Below are 26,637 nucleotides of genomic sequence, written 5' to 3'. Positions count from 1 at the left end.
TGGCAATTCGCTCTGGTAGATATGCTGAATAAACGGGCGGGAAATACTCCTGTTTTCCCTCACGTTGGACACTTAGATTTTTCTTTGGGAGAATCTCGGCCAAGTTATCTCAAAAATATGAGCAACAGGTGAAGCTTGCCATGTCGTGTTGCCATTATGCAGTCGCAATACAAATGGTATTCTCCTCTAACAGGATGCTTCTGTCAAGTCAAAAAGATGTCCTTCCCATCACACACGAGTAACGTGGCATATAAATTTTAGTCCTGATGTGCTGCAAGGTAGTAGGCTGGCCGTAGACCCTAATGACTGATGGAGCACATCAAACAGGGTATTTCTGTTTGGTTATTTGCAACAGACAAAATACTGACCATACTCAATCAGCTCATGCTTGCAAAACTCAGAGTACTCTGTGCGACATTAGATATGATTCTGTGATTGGGCAACATTTGCTAAACGCAGTGCTAAGAATTGCACTGACAACCAATTTATGGTTAATAGTGAGGCTGGCAGTGTGGCTCACTTAATGTGTGCTAGAAGCTATGTATATTCACATACTGTCCTTTGCAAAGGAAGAACATGTCCAAACATGGCACATTTTTCAAACAAACAAAAGCTTAAGAGACAATGCCTTGATCAATCAGAGCCAATCTGCCTGGTTTGAATTTAAGCAAAAGCTTGGTGGTTAACTGTTCGCTGGTGCATTCTCCATGGTGACTCCTCTACTAATCAAAATCCACTTCCCAATCAACCAGCACCCTCTTCTCATGTAAATTATTTTTCCCCTTTGTGATATGGTATTCTTGCAAATTTGTTCTGATGAATCAGGACTCAGGTATAAAAGCTTTTTGTTCCCTGCTTTAATGTTATTATTGTTGTGAATGCTCAGAGTTTTGTGAAAAACTTTAGTGGTGTTAATACATAATAAATAGAGGAAATCGTCCCCAATACCACATATACTAGACTGAGTAAAATGCAAGAGCCATTGGTCTCTATTCCCCAACACTGCAGTCCCCATCCCACCCCAACTCTGACTGTTTTTTATTGGTGTTCCCTTGCAGTCAAAAGAATTCAGGTCATAGTGTCATGGGTGGATTAATTCCAGACTTCTTGTGGTACTGATTTGGTAGTGCAGGGACTTTTTTTCCGAACACCCCTCTGATCCCAGTATTAATTTCCAGCACTGCACCATAAGACTTAAATCTGAACATTTATTTGTGTTGTATGTTTTCTATTTTAGGCAGTTGAGCAGAAGCCAGTGTCAGGAGTAGCAGTGGCATTAGTCTATCCAGGTGTTCATGTTTGCTTCCTGTTCAAGCAACCAATAACGGTTACATTCAGCCAAGGCCATATGAGAGTATATTTTTAAAAAGATATGTCTTTTTAATGTACATCTTGATTGATTGTATCACCCAATTTATTTACAATATATTTTAATTTTGTCACTTTCATCTACAGGGCAAATACACAATTAGAATTTTATTTTAAAAATTAGTTACAGTGATATTCTACGAAATTACTTTGTTATCTGAAATCAAAAGTCTAAATATTTGCCATTGTTTTGCAGTCCCACAGGTAGCAGCAGGTATGCTTCATCTGCAGAACTGAGCCAGGGTAGCTCCCAGTTCAGTGAGGAGTTTGATCCAGATAATGAGAGCCTGCAAGGCTCAGACATTGATGATGAACGCGATGGGGATTCTTACCACTCCTGTCACAGCTCAGTGAGCTGTCAGAAAGAATCCTTGGACTGGGACAAAGAAGATAATGAACCACTGGAGATTTATAGTGAACCTGACGAGTTCCAGAAGGAGGAAGAAGAAATTTATGAGGAGAAACCTAAAGAGGAGGAAGAAATTGCTGTTCCAGTTGAAATTCTACCTGAAGCTGAGATCCCTCCAGAGCAGGTTGAAGGAAAACAACTAGAAACGTAAGCATTTTAAAGTGTTTGCAGTTGTTATACGCTTTAAAGATAGTTGTTGGTGAGTGATATTCCAAAGTGACACACATTGAGTTGTTGAGTGGCATTATGGCTGAATTGCGTACTTGATGCTTAAAGAAATTTGAGGTATTTAATTATCCTGCAACATTGGAAAATAATTGTATTTCAGTTATTACAATCCAGTTAAGGACCAGTAACTTTTTTGTCTAAATTATCCACAGTTTGAAACTCCAGTAACCCACTAGCAGACAAAGTTACAAGATTCCACTGTTTTAAACAAACAAAATAGGCGCTAATATACAAAGTCAGAAAAGTAAAACAATTTACAATGTCTACATTATACACTAAAATTCAAAATTAACTTGAGATAAATATGAACGAACATATCTCACTACACATTAAATGGCAGACACAACCAAAACAGATCCCAAAGATTTCTTAGCAACCCACTTAGACATCAGTGACCACAAACCTGTATAAAAACTCTATCTCAAAACTGCATAAAAACTCTATCTCCCTCAGGAGGGATTTCCATAGAATTCACAAAGCTGCCACCCAATCTGTAATTACTAGCACAGTTTCCACTCTGTCACAGATCGTTGGCTTCACTGCTCTGGTTTTTTTCAAACTCCAGTCTGTCGACTGGATGAAGCTGAACCTTTGGCTTCTTGGAGCCCTAACTGCCTGACATAAAACCATGACCTTTCTCCCTATCTCAGTTCCAAGAGCCTCTCTGAACCCTAAATATCTGGGGTCTGCTAAATTAGTTATGAACTGCTATTTTTCTTTAGGTATTCCAGCAGTCTCTAATGTCCAGTATTTTAATTACCTAAAGTTTGACATCAGGCTACGTAAGGAGATGATAAGGCCTTCGTTGAAAAGCATGTTCCGTTACTGCTCCCAGCAAGAATGAAGAGTTTTGGCACTCAGCCAAATCTCCATTTGCTGCAGCGGGACTGAAAAATCCCAGCTGTAGGGGAGGTTAGAGAATTCTGATCCTGATTGGGAGGGACACTTATCTTGGCAAGTTGTAGGCTAGATGAGATTACAGGGATAGGGAGGGATTGAGACCATTAGGGAATTTGAGAAAAAAAATCATTATAACAGCGTATAGCTAAATCAACATGTATTGCTAAAACATAGGCCTTTTCTGTTGACTTTCTGAAAGACCCTCCCAATTAAAACAAATCCTTTGCTTCATCACCGTAGTACCACAGTTTTCCTCTTTTCAAGAATATATATTCAATTCACTTTGAAGTTACTATTGAATATACTTCCACAATCTTGTCAGGTAGTGCATTTCAGTAGAAACAGAAGCAAAATTGCAGTCAAATAGCTTTGATTTAAGAAAATAAAAAGCATTGAAATATGGACTTGCCCCTTTTTTTTGAGACTTCAACTCTTGTAATGCATTCTTGAACTATAATCCTTTAAATCTTGTTCAGACTGCAGCAGATATTATTGCTCAACAAGTCAGGTCACAGAGAAAAACTTACTTTACTGATCATAAACCATTATTTTTAGATTTTGAAAATGAGGAGGAAGAGCTACTGACCCCAAAAGCATAGAACTCCAGTAACATTTTTAGGATTTTATACATTAAAAATTTTCATTAAAGGAAAAAAACTTCAATGCATAGGAATGAAGTTACACAGTTAAAACAACCACCCCCCGCAAAAAAATCCACCAGTTCAAAAATGTGCAATTAAACAATCTACTTGACAACAACTCCCTTATAGATTTCTAATTATCAAAGTCCAGTAATATTACCCAAAGCTTGGTTGTCACTTGAATAAAGGCTTAGAATCATAGAATCTCTACAGTGCAGAAAAAGGCCATTCAGCCCATTGAGTCTGTACTAACTCTGTGACAGCATATTTCACCCGGGCTCTTTTCCCTGACCCTATCCTCATAACTCCACACATTTACCATTGCTGATCCATCTAACCTGCACATCTTTGGACTGTGGAAGGAAACCAAAGCACTTGGAGGAAATCCACGCAGACACGGAAGAACATACAAACTCCACATATACAATCACCCAAGGCCAGAGTTGATTGGGTCCCTGGCACAGTAATGCTAGCCACCACCCCACCCTTATACAATATAACGACACAAATGTTTCCATCCTGTTGTCCAAATCCAAAAAGTAGGTTCAAAACAAATTGCTTTCTTAGAAACAGACTTTTCTGATTTGTAACTGGATGACTGCCTCAAATTTAAAACTTTCCCACCTTCTCAGCACATGGATGGCACAGTGGTTAGTACTGCTGCCTCGCAGCACCAGGGATTCGGATTTGATTCCTGACTTGGGTCACTGTCTGAGTGGAGTCTATATGTTCTCCCATATTTGCATGGGTTTTCTTCGGAAGCTCTGGCTTCCTCCCACAGTCGGAAAGGTGTGCTAGCCATGCTAAATTCTCCCTCTGTGCACCCGACAGGTGCCAGAATGTGATAACTAGGAGATTTTTGCAGTAACTTCATTGCAATAACGTAAGCTTACTATGACACTAATAAATAATCTTTAAACTTTAGATCTGATTAACAGGACATTTCTCCCACTAAGCCACACCAACTCAACTAAACATATTAAATATCTTTTTTTATCTCGAGCTCCATTGTCCTAAAACACATTTTTGAACTCAACTTCCCCAAATGAAAACATAATATGTTATGTTTCCCAATTGCCACTACTTTTGGGTCAATTAAATTTAATGTACCTCCCCATATTTAACAATGAAACTTTTGTAAGTTGTAAAAGTTCCTTGACATTTTGGAACTTCTCTTGAAATTCTACAGTTGAAAAACCAAGTCCTCACTTATCTTATGTAAATTTTAATCCGACCTATTGAATTGTAACCTAAATGCAACATTAGAATGCATGAATCTAAAATCTTCACCCATTTATCTCTCAGTTCTCTCGGACAAACTGTCTCTATTCCCCCCATCATAATGCATCATAGACATACATGCCTTTTTTTTAGAATGCTACCATAATCTGAAAAGTAATTTAAAAATATCCATTCAGCACAATCTTAAATTTTTGTACAATCCCTCTCTCTTTAGTGTTTCTCACCTGATGGTAAGATCAGGTGAGAATGTAATCTAAATCCACATCTGAGCACTCCACATTTACTATCAGGCACATACCTAAAGATCATCATTTGAATGAGTTCTGAGTGATATATTAATGCTTTCTGAATAATGTTAGCATTTGAAGAATGGAGAAAGTGGGCAGAAAACAAATTGCAAAGCAAAAGGTCCTGAGATGTCTGTAACAAAAAAAATGATGATTATATCATCAAGCTTGTATTGCCGAGCAGAGTAAGAAATTTCAGTGTGTGAAAGTTATTTTGATTGTTTCTATCATACCATTGCTACATCTTTAGTTATAGAAATGAGGAGGAAGGACATCCTAATATGTCTCGGGCCAAAGCCAATTGGATTAGAGCTTTTAACAAAGTTCGTATGCAGATTCAAGAGGTAAGTCTGTTTTTCCTTTCATTGAGTGACACAATCCTTGGTGTTCTTTGTCAACATTGGAAAACTTACATCACTGCAGATAAGACTGAAAGTATATTGTGTTGGCAATAGGATATTTATGGAATTGTAGAATTAAGTATTGAAAATACATGTATCTAACAAATCTGTTAATTAGCTAAAAAAAAGTATAACAAATCAACTAATAGAAAAAAATATTACTTAAAGCAAAACTGTAGGATACTGACAGTATTAGAAGTAGTGACCCAGGAAATCTTTTCAATCTTGCTCACTCACTTGTGACTAGAGTTAAGGCATCACTTTGGACTGAACTTGATTCCTGACTCCCACATTTTCCCAAACCACCACCCTCTCCCCCTCCACAGTCATTCATACATACACACATATACACATACACACATATTAGAGAGTTTTCTTTCTCAGCTGCATCATTTTGGAGAAAATTGAACAGAAACCAAATTGGAGAAGTGATATATTTTAGGTAGAGTCATTTTGAGTGCCTCCTACTGCCAATTTCAGAAAACCATCTTTAGGCTGTTTTGTTTCAGACCGCAATCATTTTAGCCATAGTTGATGCATAACCTGTGGAGAGCAAAGAAATGGTGGATAATCACTCAAAATGTGCCAGCTTCAGACTTTTGGGGAAATTTTACTTGCTGAAGCACACTGGAAAGGTTCAGTAATATGCAAGAAACGTGGAAAATCTGGATTTCCCCACGTGCTTAAATCCACAGCATGCAACCTTTTTCTTCAACCAGATATCCATCTGGACATTGGCCAGATTGACTGACTGATTAATGATCTGGTTAGTTGCTTATCTCGGTGTTCAAAGTTAAGTAATGGGAGTTGAAATAACATGCAGCCAATCTTATTGAATGTCTTTTGATTTTGTTGACTTACCCTTGACCATTCTTTTCAAACAAATAAATATTCTGACCGTTGATACAGCTTGCTGGGTCACCAATTTGGGTCATGCAATAAATACAATGTTAAAGGACATTGAGCAAAATTACAGAGTGCAAAGTCCTTCCCTCCTTCATCCCTATCTACACTCAACAGCTGATGGTTGAAAACTAGAATTGGCTGAGAGAAAATAGTTTATCTGCAGCCAACTGACATTCTTAAAGGAATTGATTGATACTTGTTGAAAATTGAGATTGAGGGGTACAGGAATATTTATAGCCACACTTGTTTTTTTTGGCAGGGAGAGTAGAGGATCTCAGTGGTGTGTAGGAAAGGAAAGGATAGGGTAAAATAATCATTCGTACCTTTGGGTTAAGTTGCTTAGAATGACTAATAGCCTTTTTTTTCATGATGAACATTTCGGCCCTAATTTTACCGGCATGCCTGTCCTGGAATCACAGGCAGAAAATGAGTTCTGTTGAGATTTAATTTGCCTGGTCCTTATCTACTCTCTTTAATACTGGAACATCTGAACTTTTGTACCGGCGTCTACTGCATCGCCACATGTTTCTCCCATTATGGAAATCAGCGTTCTTCGAAAAGTGGTTTACTCTTGGGCGGGTGTGCTGGTAAAATTCCAGCATTAGTCATGTATCTAAAATTGAGCTGCATTTTTTAGATTTTCTCAGAAGTAGTAAGTATACAGTTGTTGCTTAACTCTCTTTTAAATAAGTGGCTAATTTTAATTCTCACATTAAAATGTGTTTATTTTTCATTTTCAACCTGCAAGCAGCAAACCCCTATTGAAGTGCTTTCAGCAGCATCTGTATCAAAGTACATCAGAAAGTGTAACTATTAAGGTGTACGAGAGCATAAAAATCAGCTCTGCTGAAAATGTATTATTATTGCAAGTATCAAGTATGCCAAATTTGACAGTATATTTTTTTCTTTTTACATAGGCACAACTTGGGGAAGGAGTTGGAGATCTACCTAAGCCGCTTTGGTTTAAAGGAGGGTAAGTATCATTTCAAGAATTAGTTTGTAGCTATACTTTATATAGATTAAATACATTAATATTAAAATACATTAGAATTTTTGAGTTCCTCAATACTAAAAATACATTAGTGGTAGTCTTAATTTGTTAATCCCTGTAGTGTACAGGAAGCTTAATCCTGAGGGAAAATGTGTTCCTTAGTGCTTCTACTTTGTTCTCAGAATGCAAGTATAGAAAGTGTCTTTTAGCTTTGTCATATATTATTTTTTAGTGTGCTCCAAATACATATTTGTTAGTAATACATATGATGATCACAAAAGTGACGTAACTTGATTGATACGTATTGCCTTCAAGTTAGTTAAATTTTTAGAAACTCTTGATTATTATGCATTCTTTAGGAAGCAATTTAAATACATAGAGCTGGAAACATTTAGGGTGTCCCTTGCATTCAGTGAATGATTATACAAGAAGCGGTAGCCTATTGCCAGGGTTGGAGCAGTAAAATACCCCAAACCACTTTCACTTCAGCATTAGGTCATGTACGAACAAATCGGGACTTTGAATTATGAAAGTTCAAAAGGAAGTAGTGGATATCTCTCAATACAGTGGTGAACATGAGAAAGTAGTAACAGAAATAGGCAGTTGTTAAACAGCAGGTGTAGAAGGGAGGATGCTGCAGATTGTCTTTTCCTTGGCATTGATTTTGCAAGATCAGTGGTGAAGTCAGTGTTTGCCGCTGACCTTGAAGAAAGCTTTCTATAAGCATACAGTGATCACTGTCGTGTAGATCTCATCTTTCCTGACAGTTTCATTCTGATACCAGCTGTGTGGGATTTCTGGTGTCATCAGACAGGCTACACAGCCAATAACATTTGTTATGGACAGCAGGGGTTGTAATTTAAAACTGCCCTGATTTCTCCTCTCACCACCCATCTGTAAATAGAAAGGTGCTTTGGTTTTTGATTTCCCCCCTCTTCTAAAATGGTGGCATATTTTCCCAACCTGTCAGTTTTGGAGTGATCCAATCCTTTATTAATAACCTGACAAAAAACTTAAGATGGGGTAAAATCAGAGGATTAGTTTATTTTACACACACACACACAAACGCATGAGGGAGGTTTGAAATTTAGCCCCAGTACATTCACAATAAAAGAGGGGTAATGGAAAGAAAGAAGTTCTGGGCAAAGACTGTGGATAAAATCAGAATTATTCTTTCACGTGTCCAGCGTCTTTACTTGAAAGCCCAATGTGTATTTCATAAGAATGGCTGAACCTAATGTGGGGTAATCCACTTTTCCAGTAGCAGTCATTTCCATAATGTGAGAAACATGTGGCGATGCAGTAGGCACTGGTACAGAAGTTCAGATGTTCCAGTATTAAAGAGAGTAGATAAAAACCAGGTAAATTAATCTGAACAGAATTCACTTTCTGCTTCTGCTTTGGTAGAAGGTGAGGATGATGTGGAGACTCATCTGATGAAAGGACAGTGCTCTGAAAGCTAGTGGCTTGTGCTACCAGATAAACCTGTTGGACTTTAACCTGGCGTTGTGAAACTTCTTACTTGGTAGAAGGTGGCAGAGTGCCTTTGTTCAGCTCCGTAAGGCAACATTACAGGTTCTAGCAACTTGGAGGAGGGGGGTTCACTCATGTAACAAAACTACCACTTTTCCCCTGGGTTTGCCCAAAATCCTGATTTGGATTCTTGAGATGGCTAATATTGTATTAATAAATTTCAGAATTTTCAGGGTCCCATTGTCCTTGCTAACGTATTGTCTCCATTGTTCAGAGCTCTGCCTTAGAAGTGTAAAGGGTCTTTGTGTATTTTCTTGCAATTTAATTTCTGTGGCCACAGGGTGCATTGGTGCATCTTTAGGGATAATGTGATTCTTGCAGTTTTCTGCAGGCTTGAAATTCCTTTTGTGAGAGTCTTGGTGTCAGGTTTCAGTCAGTGTAAAGCCTTTTTTTAAAAGGCTTTAAATTTTAAAAAAATATGAAGTAGCAGGATAACATAGACATATATATGTCTTCTGGACATAACAATTGAAAGATTTTCCAAGATATTAAACCAGGAAGTAACAAGTAGGTTTTTTACATTTATTTACTATAATAGTGTAGAAAGAAAATTAAAGATTAGGACATGTGCTTCAATGAAGGTAGAAGCTGAAATACCATAAACTTCAAATAAAAAATATTTTAAAAAATTACGTAATGTTGAACAATGATTAAAACTTTGACATTACGCAAATAGACAATTAGCTTTTCAGGACCAGAAAGGTTGTTCAATAATAATTGTGACTTTGTATGTCTTTGGAAAGCAAAGTTACAGCTCATTCAACAAGGTGTAATAATTTCAAAGGTGCATCCAGTGAGACTTATGGCATAAAAAGTGGGATTTCATGTCAAATTAGCAATTTTTAATTGATTTCCATCTGCAAGGCCTTCAGCAGTACAGCCTGAAGAGGAGCAGGGAATTGAGGACTTCTGCATTTACCTACATTTGTGGATGCCAGAAATTGCTAACAGTTTTACGATGGTGAATGCTAACAGTTTTGCCATCCTTACAATCGTAAAACATGGCTTAAGCTTGATCTTCCTACATCCCAGAAAATGCTAATTAAATACCCATAAAGTGTGAAGATGTGCTTTGATGCAATTTTTCTGAAAATTGGAAAGATAGACGAGCAATTCTCTGATGTAAATTTTACTTTTTGATAAATATTGCCACTCCCATTGTAGTGACAATAGTCTGTGGCATTTGATTGACTTGCATCTTTTGGCAAAGGGTTCAGAAACTTTGAATGTGCTTCCAGAGGAGAGACCCTCCCAGATTTGTTTACAAGCACATGTGCATACACAACTAACTGACCTTTAGACTTTTTAGGGAGTAGTCCTGAAAGCAAGAGCACATGGGACCCAAAACCAGAATCATCACATTGTTGAAGGGCCATGTGGAGGTGAGGGTTGGTAGACACCAGTTAAATCAAAAGGAATAGTGTCTAATGACCAGCAACAGTTTTCAACTTCTGGCCCTTCATGAAGGGGAGAAATTAACTTTGGCCAGCCTACCATAACCATTGTTACGTGGAAAAGGACAACTGGCCGATGTTGTTAGGCACTCCAGAAAGACTCATTTGAGGATAAAACACACACACACGGGTACTACCTCATAAGTATTGCATTAACTGCCCTACATAAATTCTATATAGAAACATAATTGCCTCAAGCTGCTCCAAATGCTTGGTATGGCTACAGTGCCTAAGTAAAGAGAGCATGATTTATGGCTTTTAAGGATTTATTTGTGCACTTAAGTTCCATTCATTTGAATGTATGAAGAAGCTCACAAATTTTAACTCCATGGTTCAAATGCCCATCATTTGGGCATCATGTCCATTTATGGCGCATAGAACAGCTACAATCACATTAAAGACACTGTGTGAATGTATGCTTAGTGCTCAGTTGAGACTTGATGAATGATTGCATTACATGACCTAAGTTGTCAAAGCATACAAGTGAGTGAGTTAGTTCCTGTTCACCATGTTATAGAAGAAGATATTGATTGGTGTGCCAAGTATCACGTGCATTTGGCCCTTCCTAGAAGATTGTGTCTTACTAAACACTTGAGTGAAAGTTTGCGCAATAAAAAAACACATTTGTATATCTCATACTTTATGTTGAGCTCCTACTCCATATAACCAGTGAGTTTTGAAACTAAACACTGTGATGGTGTGTACATATGTGAGGATGAGAAATAACAGCAAGATGATCACTCAAATACTCAGTCAAAAACAGGCATTTTATTTCAGATGATGTAGTTAATGATATTTAGGGTATATTTTGCTGTGTGACCGGACAAAATCATTTAAAGCGCCCATGCACTCCAAACATAGAACGTGCATTGATCCCATTATTTTAATGACCCATCAGTTGGATGGGCTGTGTTAGAATGGAAACTTTGGCCTTTCTGTACTGGCAAAGTAATGCTGGATGATGTTTTGAAGCTTAAAACAAATGAAGGAATTATCAAAACATTAGGATAAATGGGATGGTAGTTTATAATATTGGTTATTTTAAGTAATTTGATTTACCTACAAATAGAGTTTGGTATGCAAATATGCTGTTGTCTGTTCTGAATACACTGAAGCTTTAGCAGCAATTAACAAAGTTACAAAATAAACTTGCATTGCAAAGTAATTGAGGAGGTTACGTACTAAAATGTGGATGGCAATTTTGAATTCAAAATAAAACTGACCAATTTCTATAAATTTATTTTTGTTCAGTATTACTTTATGTGAGACTCTTAGATGAATCTGGAAAGATGGTATAAGGAAAATCTGGAAATCAATATTGAAAAATGTATTTTAACTAGTAAATACCACTTTAAATTGGACGAGTTTCTCTCCTCCTTGATCAAAATAAAAATTTGCCGAGTAATTATTGACAATGTGCCCCTTCAATACCTAAAAAAAGAGATTTGAGAAATGCATGTGTTTTCATTTCTTTATCTCAATAAATACAGTATGCAGTTTTGGTAATATTGTTTACATTTTGTTCTGTATTGTACATGATTATTGGCTAGGCCTCAAGGAGTTCTTTTCCCCACTGTGTGCACATACTTCACTGTACTATTGCTATCTTTTCTAGGCCTGGCGGTGGGCTTTACAGTATTGACAGTATGCCAGATCTTCGAAAGAAAAAACCCAAAAATCTTGTTAGTGATTTGGTGAGACATCTCTTTTCTCCACAGTGACCTGCCACTATGCACTGAGACATCTGATAGTCATGGAATTGTGCCTGTTGCCTTGCTTGCCAGTAATTCTCTCTGTTCCTTTTTTTTTAAGTATGTTTACTTTTGTTTTGTTTTCTTTTGTCTTTTGTTTCACTTAAAACTGTAGGGGAGCAGCGGTTAAATTTCTGCGTAGCATTGACAGCATGCCTGACATTAAGCCTCGGCGTAAATCCCTCCCACTGGTCAGCGACCTGGTGAGAAAATCCTTGACTGCTATATTCAAGGGAGGGCATTACAATATCAACATGCAGCTAGTTTTGTTCGCAGCATTACACGGGCCTCTGGGTTCAGTACTAGGCTGAAAGGCTTTGGTTTCTAACATGTGGCATGTTTTTAATTAATGAATAACATTTTAATTCCACAAGCACTTGACCCGGTCCTGCACATAAAATCTCCATTCTACCTCATAAAACATAGTTAAATACATTAAATGTAAACAACCAAGTATAAAATATACTTCTCCCCAAAGCTCTGTCTTGCAGTTACCACAAAGCCAAACTTGCTTTATTCTACTTTCAGGATGGTTGAATGCAATGTAACTTTTGTTTTAAGAAGTTCACAATGTATATTTTTTTTAAAAAAGTTTCTGTACAAAATTCTAATAAAGTGATTGATATTTTACAAATATACACAGCAAATTAGAAACCAAAGTTCTTAAATATTGCTTCACTTTCTATTTTTTTTTGATTATATTTTTTTAAGATATTTTGCCATCTTTTTTGTTTGCACTGCCTCTATCAGAACTTTTTATTGCTTGTTAGTTTGTTTATTCAGTCCTTCAGTCTGGCCCCAAAGCCCGTACTAGCCTTCTCTGTGTGATATCAGTGTAAAACTTCTACTCAAGTTCAAATACTTGCATCAGCAGAATTTAAAAATTTCCAAACCCTGAACAAATGTTTTACTTTGTGTAAAGAATGTTGTATTACATCTTCTGCCAACTGAAATTATAGGGTGAATTATAAGGGGAGTCAATCAGTAATGGTTAGTAACAAAGCAAATAGATGAATTCATTGAAAAATCAACATTAATTTACTTACTTGTTAAAGTATTAAAATAGACTTTGCAGATATAAAATTTAAAAAAAAGTGCCCAGAGATATGTTCTGGAAATAAATTTTAATACCCCAAGTAACTTCATAAAGTAATAAGATAAAGGATGCTTAATTGTTGATGCAGCATTTAAAGAATGGATGACCTCTTGGAATAAATCCAAGATCCCTGGATGTAGCTTGGAATTGGAGATGAGAGAGTAAGTGATCATGCATCAAAGTTGTTTATTTGTGAAGCAGTACTTGTACTTAAAATTGCATATTTTGAAGAGTTGCTATTTTTAAGTTATGATAACTGCATAAAATCAAGATTTATGGCAGCAAATGGAATGCTTCATTATCATAATTTTTGGTTATGGTTGTTTACAACAAGAATGTGAAACTGCATGAGTGCATAAGGTTGAGAGGCGACCTGATAGAGGTTTATAAGATGTTGAGAGGAATAGATAGGGTGGATTCTCGGAGACTATTTCCCAGGGCTGAAATGGTCGCTACAAGAGGATACAGGTTTAAGGTGCTGGGAAGCAAGTACAGAGGAGATGTTAGGGGTAAGTTTTTCACCCAGAGGGTGGTGAGTGAGTGGAATCGGCTGCCGTGGTGGTAGAGGCAAACTCGCTGGTGTCTTTTAAAAGACTTCTGGGTGAGTATATGGGATCTAATGGGATTGAGAGTTACAGATTGTTCTGTGGCTTGGTAGGTATAGATGTGATCGGTGCAACTTGTGGGCCAAAGGGCCTGTTTGTGCTGTGGTGTTCTATGTTCTATAATTAAGTCTGTTGAACATCTGACAGGCCAACATAGGTAAAAGACTTCCTATTCAATGGCACAGAACCTGGAGCGTCAGGGTACTGTATACCCAAGACATTTAAAATATTTGTGTTTGGGAAGAATATACTTAAACGAGAAAACATCTCACGATGTGTTAGCTTCCACACCAGGGAGTAGCATCCAGATAGTAAAAATCAGTGAAAGTTAAAGGGCATACTATATTTAGGTCTAGATAATTTAGCCTTTCCTAACACGACTTGGAAATATAATCAGGATCAGTCATTGTATATAATAAAAACAGAAAATGCTGGAAACACTCAAGAGGACTAGCAAAATCTATTGAGGAAGAAACAGCGTTAATATTTTGAGTCCAATATGCTTAGGAAGTGGAGAGAAGTAGAAATATGATGGGTTTTATGCTGAGGTGAGGGGTAGATGACTCAAAATAGGTTAGGAATAGGTTAAGGAGGCAAAAGAGATTAAACGACAGATGTCATGGAATAGGAAACAAAAGGAGTGGTAATGATAGTAAAGCTTTGGTCCTGATTAGGTGTTAATAGCGAATAAAAGCCAGCACTGTCTGAAAATAAAACAGCAGAATGTATTAATTTGCAGAAAAAGGGTCTGAAAGTAAAAACATGAGAACAAGATACAGATTGGTATTTGGGACTGGGGTTGGATTCTAACTGGAACACAGAGTTCATGGTATGAAGTTGAACTCCGTATTAAGTCCAGAAGGATGTAAAGTGCTTAATAGAAAGATAATTTTTTTTCCCTCCAGCTTGCATTGGGCACCACTGGAACATTGTAGCATGCTGAGAACAGAAATGTGAGCATGAGGGTAAGACGATGAATTGAAATAGCAAGCAACAGAAAGGTTAGGGTCATACTTATGGATTGAGCAAAGATGTTCCACAAAGTAGTGACCTAATTTGAATTTGGGTTCCCCAGTGTAGAGCAGACCACATTGTGAACAGTGAATACAATAAACTAAATTGAAAGTGTAAGTAAATCATTATTTCACCTGGAAGGAGTGTATGCTGCTTTGGAGAAGATAAAGCGGCAGGTGTCACACCTCCTGCGGTTGCACATGAAATCATTATACAGTTCAATTCACTACACTACTGCAGTTATAACACAGCTATGATCTTTTAGATTTGTTCGCCATACTTACTGTTCGACTATCATGTAAGTTTAGATTGGCCAAACAATTGTATTGTTGTCTGGCATTCCTTGATTACAGGGCAACATCTATTGTCTTTTTTCAATGCACCACAGCATCTTCACTTTGAGCATTTGATCAGATAAATTTTCACGTAACATGCTGATGGTATGTGATCACAGGTGTAAAGCCATGCAAATAACAACTCACTTCTGGGCAAGCTCGCACCTTGATAGAATCAAAAGTTTTGCAACTATTTTAAATGTAAAATAGATTTCTGCAGGAGGTATTGACCACATGCTGAATCCCTTTACTTGTCGCAAAAGCTTATAATGAGGCATTTTCTAATGGAAGTCACAAAGTGGAGTATATCTTTGAAGTGTTAAACAAATGTGGATGCCTCATAGCATGAGTCACAATGAATTGTTTGAGTCATTGTCATGTGTTGCATGTTTCACAAAGAGGCCTTTGCATGCTGAGTAAGATGAGCAGAAACCATAAGGAATGCCCTTAGACCTTGCAGAGTTTCAGTGAAACAGTATACATGTAGCATTAGGTGAAGCTGACAAATCAAACCCAGTCTCAACATTTTTGGGGTTTTTTTTGTGTAAACTGGTACAGACAGAAAAGAGATTAATTTAAACAGCCCTAATCTTTACTCAGTCCCGATCTGTAAACAGATAGATGTTTTTGATTTTGATTTCCTCTCATAAATGATGGCATATTTTCTGCTAGTCTTCAATTTGGAGTGTTCCAATCCTCTATAGATGATTCTCACAGCGAATTTGAGATAAGATACATGGGAAAGGGTGTTTCACATATCCACCCCTTTTGTACTCGTACAATAAAAGAGGGACGAGGGAAAGAAATGGGTATAGGCAAAACAATGATAAAAACTCAAATTAGGATTTTATGCAAGTTCAGAATAAAATGTCTAATGGCATATTCCTTCTCAGGCTAGTTGCCTGACTGTTTCAGAGTGATCCAGAAGTAAGGACTTCCATGATGGGAGAATGCATGTATTGAATTTTTTGTTTTATTCATTGTGGGACATGGGTGTCACTGGCTGGCCAGTATTTATTGCCCATCCCTAGTTGCCCTTGAGAAGGTGGTGGTGAGCTGCTTTCTTGAATCGCTGCAGCCCATGTTCTGTGGGTTGACCCACAATGTGGTTAGGGAGGGAATCCAGGATTTTGATCCAGTGATTGCAAGGAACGCCGATGTATTTCCAAATCAGGATGGTGAGTGGCTTGGAGAGGAACTTGCAGGTGGTGATCTTCCCATTTATCTGCTGTCTTTGTCCTTTTAGATGGAAGTGGTTGTGGGTTTGGAAGGTGCTGTCTGAGGATCTTTGGTGAATTGCTGCAGTGTATCTTGTAGATATTATTGAGCATCATTGGTGGAGGGATTAAATGTTTGTAGATGTGGTGCCAATCAAGTGGGTTACTTTGTTTGGATGGTGTCAAGCTGGACCAATTCAGGCAAGTGGAGAGCACTCCATCACACTCCTGACTTGTGCCTTGTAGATGGTGGATAGGCTTGGGGGAGTCAGGAGGTGAGTTACTCGCCACAGTATTCCGAGCCTCTTGTAGCCACTATGTTTATGTGGTGAGTCCAGTTGAGTTTCTGGTCAATGGTAATCCCAAGGATGTTGACTGTGGGGGATTCAGTGATGGTTACACCCATTGAATTTCATGGAGTGTTGGTTAGAGTGTCTGTTATTGATGATGGTCAATCCCTGACATTTGTGTGGCACGAATGTTACTTGCTGCTTATCAGCCCAAGCCTGGATATTGTCCAGGTCTTGTTGCATTTGAACATATACTGCTTCAGTATCTGAGGAGTCATGAATGGTGCTGAACATTGTGCAATCATCAGTGAACATCCCCACTTCTGACCTTATGACTGAGGGAAAGTCATTGATGAAGCAGCTGAAGATTACTGAGCCTAGGACACAACCCTGAGGAACTCCTGCAGAGATGCCCTGGAGCTGAGATGACTGACCCTCCACAATCACAACCATCTTCCTATGCACCAGGTATGACTCCAATAAGTGAAGGGTTTGCCCCCTGATACCCATTGATTTCAGTTTCGCTAGGGCTCCTTGATGTCGCACTCGGTCGAATGCAGCCTTGATGTCAAGGGCTGTCACTCTCACCTCGCCTCTGGAATTCAGCTCTTGTATCCATGTTTGAACGAAGGCTGTAATGAGGTCAGGAGCTAAGTGACCCTGGTGAAGCTCAAACTAGGCATCACTGAGCAGGTTATTGCTGAGAAGGTGCCGCTTGATGGCACTGCTGATGACCCCTTCCATCACTTTACTGATGAACAAGAGTAAACTGAGCAGTAATTGAGTTGGATTTGTCCTGCTTTCTGTGTACAGGACATACCTGGCAATTTTCCACATTATTGGGTAGACCCAATGTTGTAATTGTAGTTGAAGAGCTTGACTAGGGGAGCAGCAAGTTCTGGAGCACAAGTCTTCAGTACTATTACCGGAATGTTATTAGGGCCTGTTGCCTTTGCAGTATCCTATGCTTCCAACTGCTTCTTGATATCATGTGGAGTGAATTTAATTGGCTGGAGACTAGCATCTGAGATGCTGGGGACCACTGGAGGAGGCCAAGATGGATCATCCAGTCAGCTGTTCTGCTGAAGATTGCTGTGAATGCTTCAGCCTTTGTTTTGAAGGCACGATTTCCAGTAGTTCACTCTGTGGATGAGGGACAGATTTCTCTCTGTTGCTACCTGCTCATAGTAAGATGGTAGACACATGCAGGCTGCTTGCCTGGAGGACTATTTCTTTCAAAGATCAAACAGTGACTGATGATGAGATCCAAAAGCTTATTAATTGAAGGTATTCATTCAGCTCAAGTGTCGATCATGTAATGAGGTGTTTGGAATAACTAACAAGGCTCCAGTTTAAGCCCATTTTATTTCAGAGCAGGGAACAGGCCATTAACACCACACTGAAGATTAGGAGTCCTAAACAGCTGCCTTTGACCATACCTGGCTAGCGCAGATGTACCATCGCCAGTGGCTGGAGCTCTGCTGTAGAAATGTAAAGAGACTTTGGGCAGTTCAAGGAAGGCACGTTAGCACCTTTTTTTTTAAAGAGATAACAAGACGCTGCTGTTTGTCTGAAACTTAGAAATTCCCCTGATATGACTCATGGCTAGTCAGGTTAAAGCATTGTCCATTTTTAAAAATAAATATAACTCTATAGAGTAATCAGGTTGATGGCGGGATATATACTTCTTCCTGTTGGCTGTCCTGGACAAATCAAAGGCAGAGAAAACTTGAATTTATAAGTAGTTATGCAGCCTTGGTTCATCACCATTATTATTGTCAGATGGCCATCCAGATGATGGTGAACATCGATGGATCATGTTTTTCTACATCGAGCAATTTCTATGTTCCCAAACTTAACAATGGCATACCTGTTTTCTAAGTGGAAAATGTGAGCAAAAAGATTAATTTTGGAGGGCTATCCAGTGTTCCCAAAGACACATGAAATAAGCCAACTTCAACTTGAATTGGTGATTTTTCAAACTTTCCTGGTGACTCCTTCAAACAGTTATTAGTACATAGTAATGGCTGAGCCCCTGTTTTAGTTCATCTTTCTGAAATTAGGCTGCTCTGGATTGAACGGGAGCTCGACTTATTTTTGTTCAAGATTTCCTGGCATGGATGCTGCTTGACAAACAGCTGTCAATGAAAGATAAGGTTTTCTTTGCTTTAAAAAGTCTCACAAGACCAGGTAAAAGTCCAACAGGTTTATTTGGTATCACAAGCTTTCGGAATATCGCTCCTTCATCAGGTGAGTCACCTGATGAAGGAGCAGCACTCCAAAAGCACGTGATACCAAATAAACCTGTTGGACTTTAACATGGTGGTGTGAGACTTTTTGCTGTGCCCACCCCAGTCCAGTGCCAGCATCTCCACATCTTTGTTTAAAAAAAAAATTAATGTGAAGCCAAGGATTAGGATGAGAAGCAGGGAATATGTCACAGAAATCCTGGGCGTCACTGGCAGCTGAGATTTCCTATCCTAAGTAGTATTACAAATGTTACTTGCATGCTTTATGTTTGTCTTGGAGAAACCATTGATGTTACAAATTGCAAAATACAAACCAAAAAATGGGCAATACTTGTACTGAAGTGGTGAACAATTCCATCCATGTCACTATCATTTTCATTTACTGTTGCTTAGTTAATAGTTTATTTTTATGGGTGCCCTGTCAACTTAAAATTGTAAAATGATGAAATGTAAAATTATATAAATATGGCCATATTTATATTCTGCGCAGCAGGAGGAATCCCTTCGGTACCTATCACTTCTGTCCCTTTTCCATGATTCTTGACTTGCACTGTATACTCTCCAGCTGTTCCCTTTGGTTATTATAATGATGTACCATGCGGCTGGTGTCTTGGATGATACAGTGGGCTGTATTTTAGTATGAAAGGTTGATCACTGTTAGCATGAAAGCTTGCCCATTGTTCCTTTTTGCCCTGCAATTTTCTTTCCCTTTCTGGTCCTTATCCAATTCTTTTTCAAAAGCCATGATAGAATCTGTCTCCACCACATTTTCAAGCAGTACATTCCTGGTTATAGGCCCTTGTTGGATGAAACAAATAGCTTTTCTCATATTTCCTCTTGATTTATTTGCCAGTCATTTTAAGTCAGTGCCCTATGGCTCTTGGTCCTTCTGCCAATGGGAACAATTTCGCTCTATCTATTGTCTAGATTCCTGTGATTTTGAGCATCTCTATCAAATCAGCTCAACATCCTCTTTTTTAACAAGAACAACCCCAGCTTCTCCAATCTATTCACGTAACTGAAGTAACTCATCCTTAGAGCCATTAGAGTAAACCTTTTCTGCACCCTCTCTAAAGCCTTTGCCACCCTTCTAAATGTGTTATTCAGAATTGGTTATTATACTGCTGTTAAGGCCAAATTGTAACTTATAAATGTACATCATAACTTCCTTGGTTTATTTACTTTGTTCCTATAAAATTCAAGGTTCTCTATATTTTTCCCTTCAATGGTTAATGTCCATATCCCCTCAGGTCTCTGATCTTGCACCTCTTTTAGAATTGTACCTTTTTAGTTTACGTTGCTTTTACTTGTTCTTACTACCAAAACACAACAGCTTGCACATCGGTGGATTAAATTTCATCTGTCATATGTCTATGCCACTTGTATCGCATCAGTGAATAGAGTCAACTTCACTGGACCAATACAGCACAAGAGGGGGCAATTCGACCTGTAGGGCGGGATTTTATAATCTCGCTCAGGCAAGACTGGAAATTCCCGCCTGAGGTCAACGGAGATTTCTGTTGCTGGACTGTTGCCCATGCCAATTCTATGGTAGACGAGGTGGCAGCTCTGGCCATAGTGTCCGTATTTGCCCTCCAAACTTACAATTCATCTGGGTTCCATTCCTCTGCCTTCTACCCTTAACCATTTACATTTCTTCTTTTTGAGAGAATAATCCAATTTCTTCTTGAATACCTTGCTTGAAACTCCTTCCGCCACACTCTGAGGCAGTGCATCTTAACCACTTGTTGTATGAAAAAAGTGTTTTGCACATGTCATCATTGCTTCTTTTGCCAACTATTTTAAATCAATGCCCTCTCATTCTTGATCCTTCCGTCAGTGGGAACAGTTTTTCCCTATCTATCCTGTCCCGAACCCTCATGTTTGAGTACTTCTATCAAAATTCCCCTCAAACATCTGTTCTGCAATAAGAACTCTGCCAACTTCTCTAATCTATTCACGTAACTGAAGTTGTTCATCCCTAGAACCATTCTTGTGAATTTTTTTTTCACTCTCTCTAATGCCCTTCCATGTTGCCTAAAATATAGTGCATAGACTGGAATGCAACACTCCAGCTGATGCCAAACCAGTGTTTTGTACAAGTTAAAGATAACCTCCTTGCTCTCCTATTCTATGCCCTCTTAATAACGCCTCGGATACTGTATACTTTATTAACCATGCTCTTAACCTGCTCTGTCACCTTGAGTGATGAGCCGGTAAGATCGCCCCCTCTGTGTCTGTCAGTATCAGTGTTCACTTCTTGCATTGAAACAAGTAGGTTGGCTTGACGTAGACTAACAAAGTTCCAGTTACCCATTTTTAAATCTGTGCAGTCCTTAACTATATTCAAGTTCTTGTTTCTGGTCCACCTCTCATTTAGCAACAATTCCCTCTGCAAAATGTACTTTTGACAATTCAGTAAATTTTGATATATATTCAGGAAATTTCCCAAATTCCAACATGAATTGGGAAATGTCATTTAGTTTAAGGCCACTTTTCAGGAAAATTCCATTATAAAAATTATTTTGAATAACATATTGAAGAAAAGAATGTATCACCGAATATGGGATTTGAAACCATGACCCTGAAAATAAGAATCTCATTACAAAATCAACTGAGCTAGTCAGGCTCTGTTGGAACTCCTCGCACAAAGCAGTTTCACAGACTTCCCATGGAATATCTCCCTTTATCAGTTAAAATGTAATTTTACCTGCTGTGTTATTAATAATATGTATCACAGCATGATGAGAGCATTTACAAATTGCATTTTATTCATATTTAACCGCAAGAATAATTTGGAATGGGAGGCATGATATCCTGTGACAGAATAAACCTTCAGTGAATGTCAAGTAAGTGAACCTGAATTAATTGAACCCAATTTCTTGTCTCCAAAATCAGGAGTGTGATCAGGAGCATTATCTTGATAACTAGAGCCAACATCTAAAGGTTGTGAGGCACGGATCTGAATCGGCAGCTGTGCCATTGGCTACAGTGTGGGCCAAGGGCATATTTGCAACTGTTTCTGACACCTTTCTGGTCAGCGGCAGGAGTTGAATGTCTTGCTCTTTCTGTCAAGCTGGCTTGACAGCTCCCAGGGTGACAGCAGATGCACAGCGGCCTGGATTTTCTATGTGTTGATGAAATGATGCTTGTTGTAATGGGTCATGCAATGTGCTCAATTATGGTTCCCAAATGATCTCATGATGCTTCTGGCTTTGCAGGACATTTTAATGTTGAAACATAGAAACATAGGAGGAGGCCATTTAGCCCTTCAAGCTTGGTCCCCCAGTCATTATGATCATGATTTATCTTCCAATTCAATAGCCTAACCCTGCTTTTTCCCCTTAACCTTTAATTCCATTCGCTCCGAGTGCTATATCTAATCGCTTCTTGAATACATTCAATGTTTTGGTATCAACTACTTCGTGTGGGAATGAATTCCATAGGTTCACCACTCTTTGGGTGAAGAAATGTCTCCTCATCTCCTAAATGGACTGAATCCTCAGACTGTGACCTCTGGTTCTGAACTCCTTCACCCTTAGGAATATCCTCCCTGCATCTACCCTGTCTAGTCCTGTTAGAATTTTATAAGTCGCTATGAGATCTCCCATCATTCATCTGAACTCCAGCGAAAACAATCTTAACCTAGTCAACTTCTCCTCATACATCTGTCCTGCTGTCCTTGGAATCAGCCCACTTAAACCTTTGTGCACTCCCTCGAGAGCCAAAACATCCTTCCTCAGAAAAGGAGACCAAAATTGCACACGATACTCTAGGTATGGCCTCACCAAGACCCTGCATTATTGCAACAAGACATTCTGCTCCTGTACTCGAAACCTCATGCAAAGAAGCCAACATATCATTAGCCTTCTTTACCGCTGCTGCACCTGCATGCTTACCCGCAGTGACTGGTTCACAAGGACACCCAAGTCTCGTTGCACACTCCCCTCTCCCAATTTATGGCCATTCAGTAGTAATTTGCTTTCTTGTTTTTGTTTCCAAAGTGAATAATCTTCCATTTAACCAAATTATACTGCATCTGCCATTGATGTGCCCACTCACCCAACCTGTCCAGATCATTCTGAAGGATCTCTGTATCCTCATCACAGTTCATCCTCCCACCCAACTTGGTATCATCTGCAAACTTTGAGATGTATATTTTGTTCTCTCATCCAAATAATATATAGTGAACAGCTGGGATCCCAGTACCAATCCATGTGGCACCCCAGTAGTCACTGCCTGCCAATTTGAAAGCACCCATTAATTCCTACACTTTGTTTCCTCTCTGCCAACCAGTTTTTTATCCATTTCAATACACTTCCACCAATCCCATGCGCTTTAATCTTGCACTATAATCTCTTATGCGGGACTTAGTCAAAAGCTTTCTGAAAGTCCAAATATACTACATCGATTGGATCCCCCTTCCAATCGATTGCATCTTCAAAGAATTCCAACAGATTTGTCAAGTATAATTTCTCCTTCATAAATCCACGCTGACTCTGTCTGATCCTGCTACTGCTTTCGAAAAGCTGTGCTGTAAAGTCCTTGATAATGGATGTGAGAATTTTCCCAATACTGATTTTAAGCTTACTGGTTTATAATTCCCTGCTTTCTCTCAACTCCATTTTTGAATATTGAGCTACCCCCCAATCTGCACGGACTGTTCTTGAGTCTATAGAATCCTAGAAGATGACCACCAATGCATCCACTATTTCTAGAGCTACTTCCTTAAATACTCTGGGATATAGGTTATCAGGCCTTGGGGATTTATCCACCTTCAATCTCATCAACTTTCCCAGCACTATTTCTCTGCAATATTGATCTCCCTCAGTTCTTCCCTCTCATCGATCTTGCATGCTCCAACATTTCTGGCATCTGATTTGTGTCCTCTTTTGTGAAGACAGAACCAAAGTATATATTCAGTTGCTCAGCCAGTTCTTTGTCTCCATTATACATTCCCCCGTTTCTGCCTGTAGAGGACCTACGTTTGTCTTCACCTACCTCCCTCTCTTCACACAACGGCTTGTACTCGTTAGAGTTTAGAAGGATGAGGGGGGATCTTATTGAGACGTATAAGATAATGAAAGGGATGGATAGGGTAGAGGTGGAGAGGTTCTTCCTGCTCAGAAAGGACAGCAGGACTAGAGGGCACAGCCTCAAGATAAGAGGGGGGGGACAGTTTAGAACAGAGTTGAGGAGGAACTTCTTCACTCAAAGGGTGGTAAATCTCTGGAATTCTCTGCCCGTTGAAGTGGTGGAGGCTACCTCGCTAAATATATTTAAGACGCGGGTAGATAGGTTTTTGGTAGGCAAGGGGATTAAGGGTTATGGGGAGAAAGCGGGAAAGTGGAACTCAGCCACTTCAGATCAGCCATGATCTTATTGAATGGTGGGGCAGGCTCGAAGGGCTAGATGGCCTACTCCTGCTCCTATTTCTTATGTTCTTGTGTTCTTATGTTCTTACGTTCACATACATAGAAACTTAGTGTCAGTCTTCATGTTCCCTACAAACTTACTTTCGTACTGTATTTTCCCCTTCTTAATCAATCCCTTGGTCCTTCTTTGCTGAATCCTAAACGGTTGCCAATCCTCAGACCTGTTATTTTTCTTGGCCAATCTGTACGCTTGTTCCTTGGATCAGATATTCCCTCTAATTTCCTTTATAAGCCATGGATTGGTCCTCTTACTCATTTTGCTTTTGTGCAGACAGGAATAAACAGCTTGTGCAGATCCCCCATGCGTTCCTTGAATGTTTGCCCTTTCTTATCCACTGTTGTCCCTTTAAGTAACTCTCCCCAATCTATCAAGGCCAACTCATGCCTCATATCCTCATAGTTTCCTTTATAAGATTCAACACCCTAGTCTCTGAATCAACCACTTCACTCTCCATTTTGATAAAAAATTCTATCATGTTATAGTTGCTCATCCCCAAGAGGTCTCGTACAGCTAGATTGGCAATGATTCCCTTCTCATTACACAGTACCCAGTCTAAGATGGCCTATTCTCTAATTGGTTCCTCCACCCATTGGCCAAGAAAACCATCCCATATACATTCCAGGAATTCCTCCTCTACGGCATTGTGACTAATTTGATTTCCCAAATATACGTGCAGATTAAAATCGCCCGTGATTACCGATGTTCTCTCATCACATGCATCTCTAATTTTGTGTTTAATGCCATTCCCAATATCATCACTGCAGTTTGGGGGTCTATATTTGACACCCACTAATTTTTTTGCCCCGTGGTATTTCTCAGCTCCATCCATGCAAACTCTGCGTTGTCGGAGCTAAATCCTTTCTCACTATTGTTAATTTCCTCTTTAACCAGTAGTGCCACTCCACCTTTTCCTTTTATGCCTGTCCTTCCTAAGTATTGAATACCCTGGGATATTCAATTCCCACTCAGCAACTATGTCTCCGCAATTCCAATATAACGTATCCATTTACATCTATTTGCACGATTAGTTAATTGATTTTATTGCAAATGCTCCGCGCATTTGGGCACAGAGCCTTTAAGCTTGTCTTTTTAACATCATTTGTTTCACTCCGAATATTTTTCTCTATAACCCTGTTTGACTTTGTCCTTGGTTTCTTTGCATATCATTTTTCTTATTCCCTTTTCTACCTTTTGATACTGTCCTTGCTTCCTCCTCTGACTCCTTACATTGGTTCCCATACCCCTGGCATATTAATTTAAACCCTCCTGAACCACTCTAGCAAACACTGCCCCCACAACATCAGTCCCAGCCCTGCCCAGGTGTAACCCATTCAATTTCTATAGATCCCAATGCCCCAGAAATCTGAAACCTTGCCCCCACACCATCTCTTCAGCCACGTATTCATCCAATATAGCCTATCATTTCTACTCTGACTAGCACGTGGTACTGGTTGTAATCCTGAGATCACTACCTTTGAAGTCCGATTTCTTAAGTTTCTTACTAGCTTCCTAAATTCTGCTTTTAGGACCTCATCCTTTTTTTTTACCATTGTCATTTGTGCCAATATGTACCATGGCCATTCACTGTTCACCCTCCCCCTCCAGAATGTCCTGCATCCGCTCCGAGACATCCTTGACCTTAGCACCAAGAAGGCAATATACCATCCCAGTCTTGTTTGCAGCCACAGAAATTGCCTGTCTATTTCCCTTACAGTTGAATCCCCTATAATTATTGCACTGGCACACTTTTTACTCTTCCCCTCTGCAGCATAACCAACTGTGGTGCAATAAGTTTGGTTGCTGCTGCTTTTCCCTGAGAGGTCATTCCTCTCAACAGTATCCAAAATGGTATTTCTGTTTTGCAGAGGAATAGCCAGAAGAAATTCCTGCACTACTTTGGTATAGAGGGATCTAGGCCAAATGCGGGCAATTGGTATTAGTTTAGGGGTTTATATTAAAAAAAAGGCAGCATGGGCAAGTTGGGCCGAAGGGCCTGTTTCCATGCTGTAAACCTCTACAACTCCCTGCCTACCTGTGTTGCTGTGTCTGGTAGTCACTCATTCCCTTCCTGCCTGCGGAGTCTGAGCCTGCAGCGTGGCCACCTATCTATAAGTGCTATTCATGATATTCTCTAACTCACAGATGCTTGAGTTGTACCTGTTGTAAAACTTTATCGATGGAACAACTCGCTCCTTCTTTGATCATCTTCACTTTTTTCCACCATTTGCCTTTTGCAAGGATTTTTTGACACTGTTCATAGGCTAAATAAATGAGGTCCCTTCTA

The 26,637-nt window shown here is 39.1% G+C and overlaps 1 protein-coding gene across 1 annotated transcript in view; it reads left to right on the top strand.

The window, feature by feature from the left end:
• LOC145358503 (protein unc-13 homolog A-like) overlaps positions 1 to 26,637 on the top strand; it is a 367,395-nt gene that overhangs the window by 202,158 nt on the left and 138,600 nt on the right. Inside the window, exons 11-14 of the mRNA XM_080212618.1 lie at positions 1,565 to 1,924; positions 5,326 to 5,419; positions 7,300 to 7,355; positions 11,976 to 12,054. Coding sequence (XP_080068744.1) covers positions 1,565 to 1,924; positions 5,326 to 5,419; positions 7,300 to 7,355; positions 11,976 to 12,054 — 589 coding nt within the window. The remainder of the gene's footprint in view (positions 1 to 1,564; positions 1,925 to 5,325; positions 5,420 to 7,299; positions 7,356 to 11,975; positions 12,055 to 26,637) is intronic.

Source organism: Carcharhinus amblyrhynchos, chromosome 26, assembly GCF_965287045.1.
Source record: "Carcharhinus amblyrhynchos chromosome 26, sCarAmb.v2.hapA, whole genome shotgun sequence".
In the NCBI taxonomy this organism is placed as follows: domain Eukaryota; kingdom Metazoa; phylum Chordata; class Chondrichthyes; order Carcharhiniformes; family Carcharhinidae; genus Carcharhinus; species Carcharhinus amblyrhynchos.
This window is presented reverse-complemented; position numbering and strand designations above follow the sequence as displayed.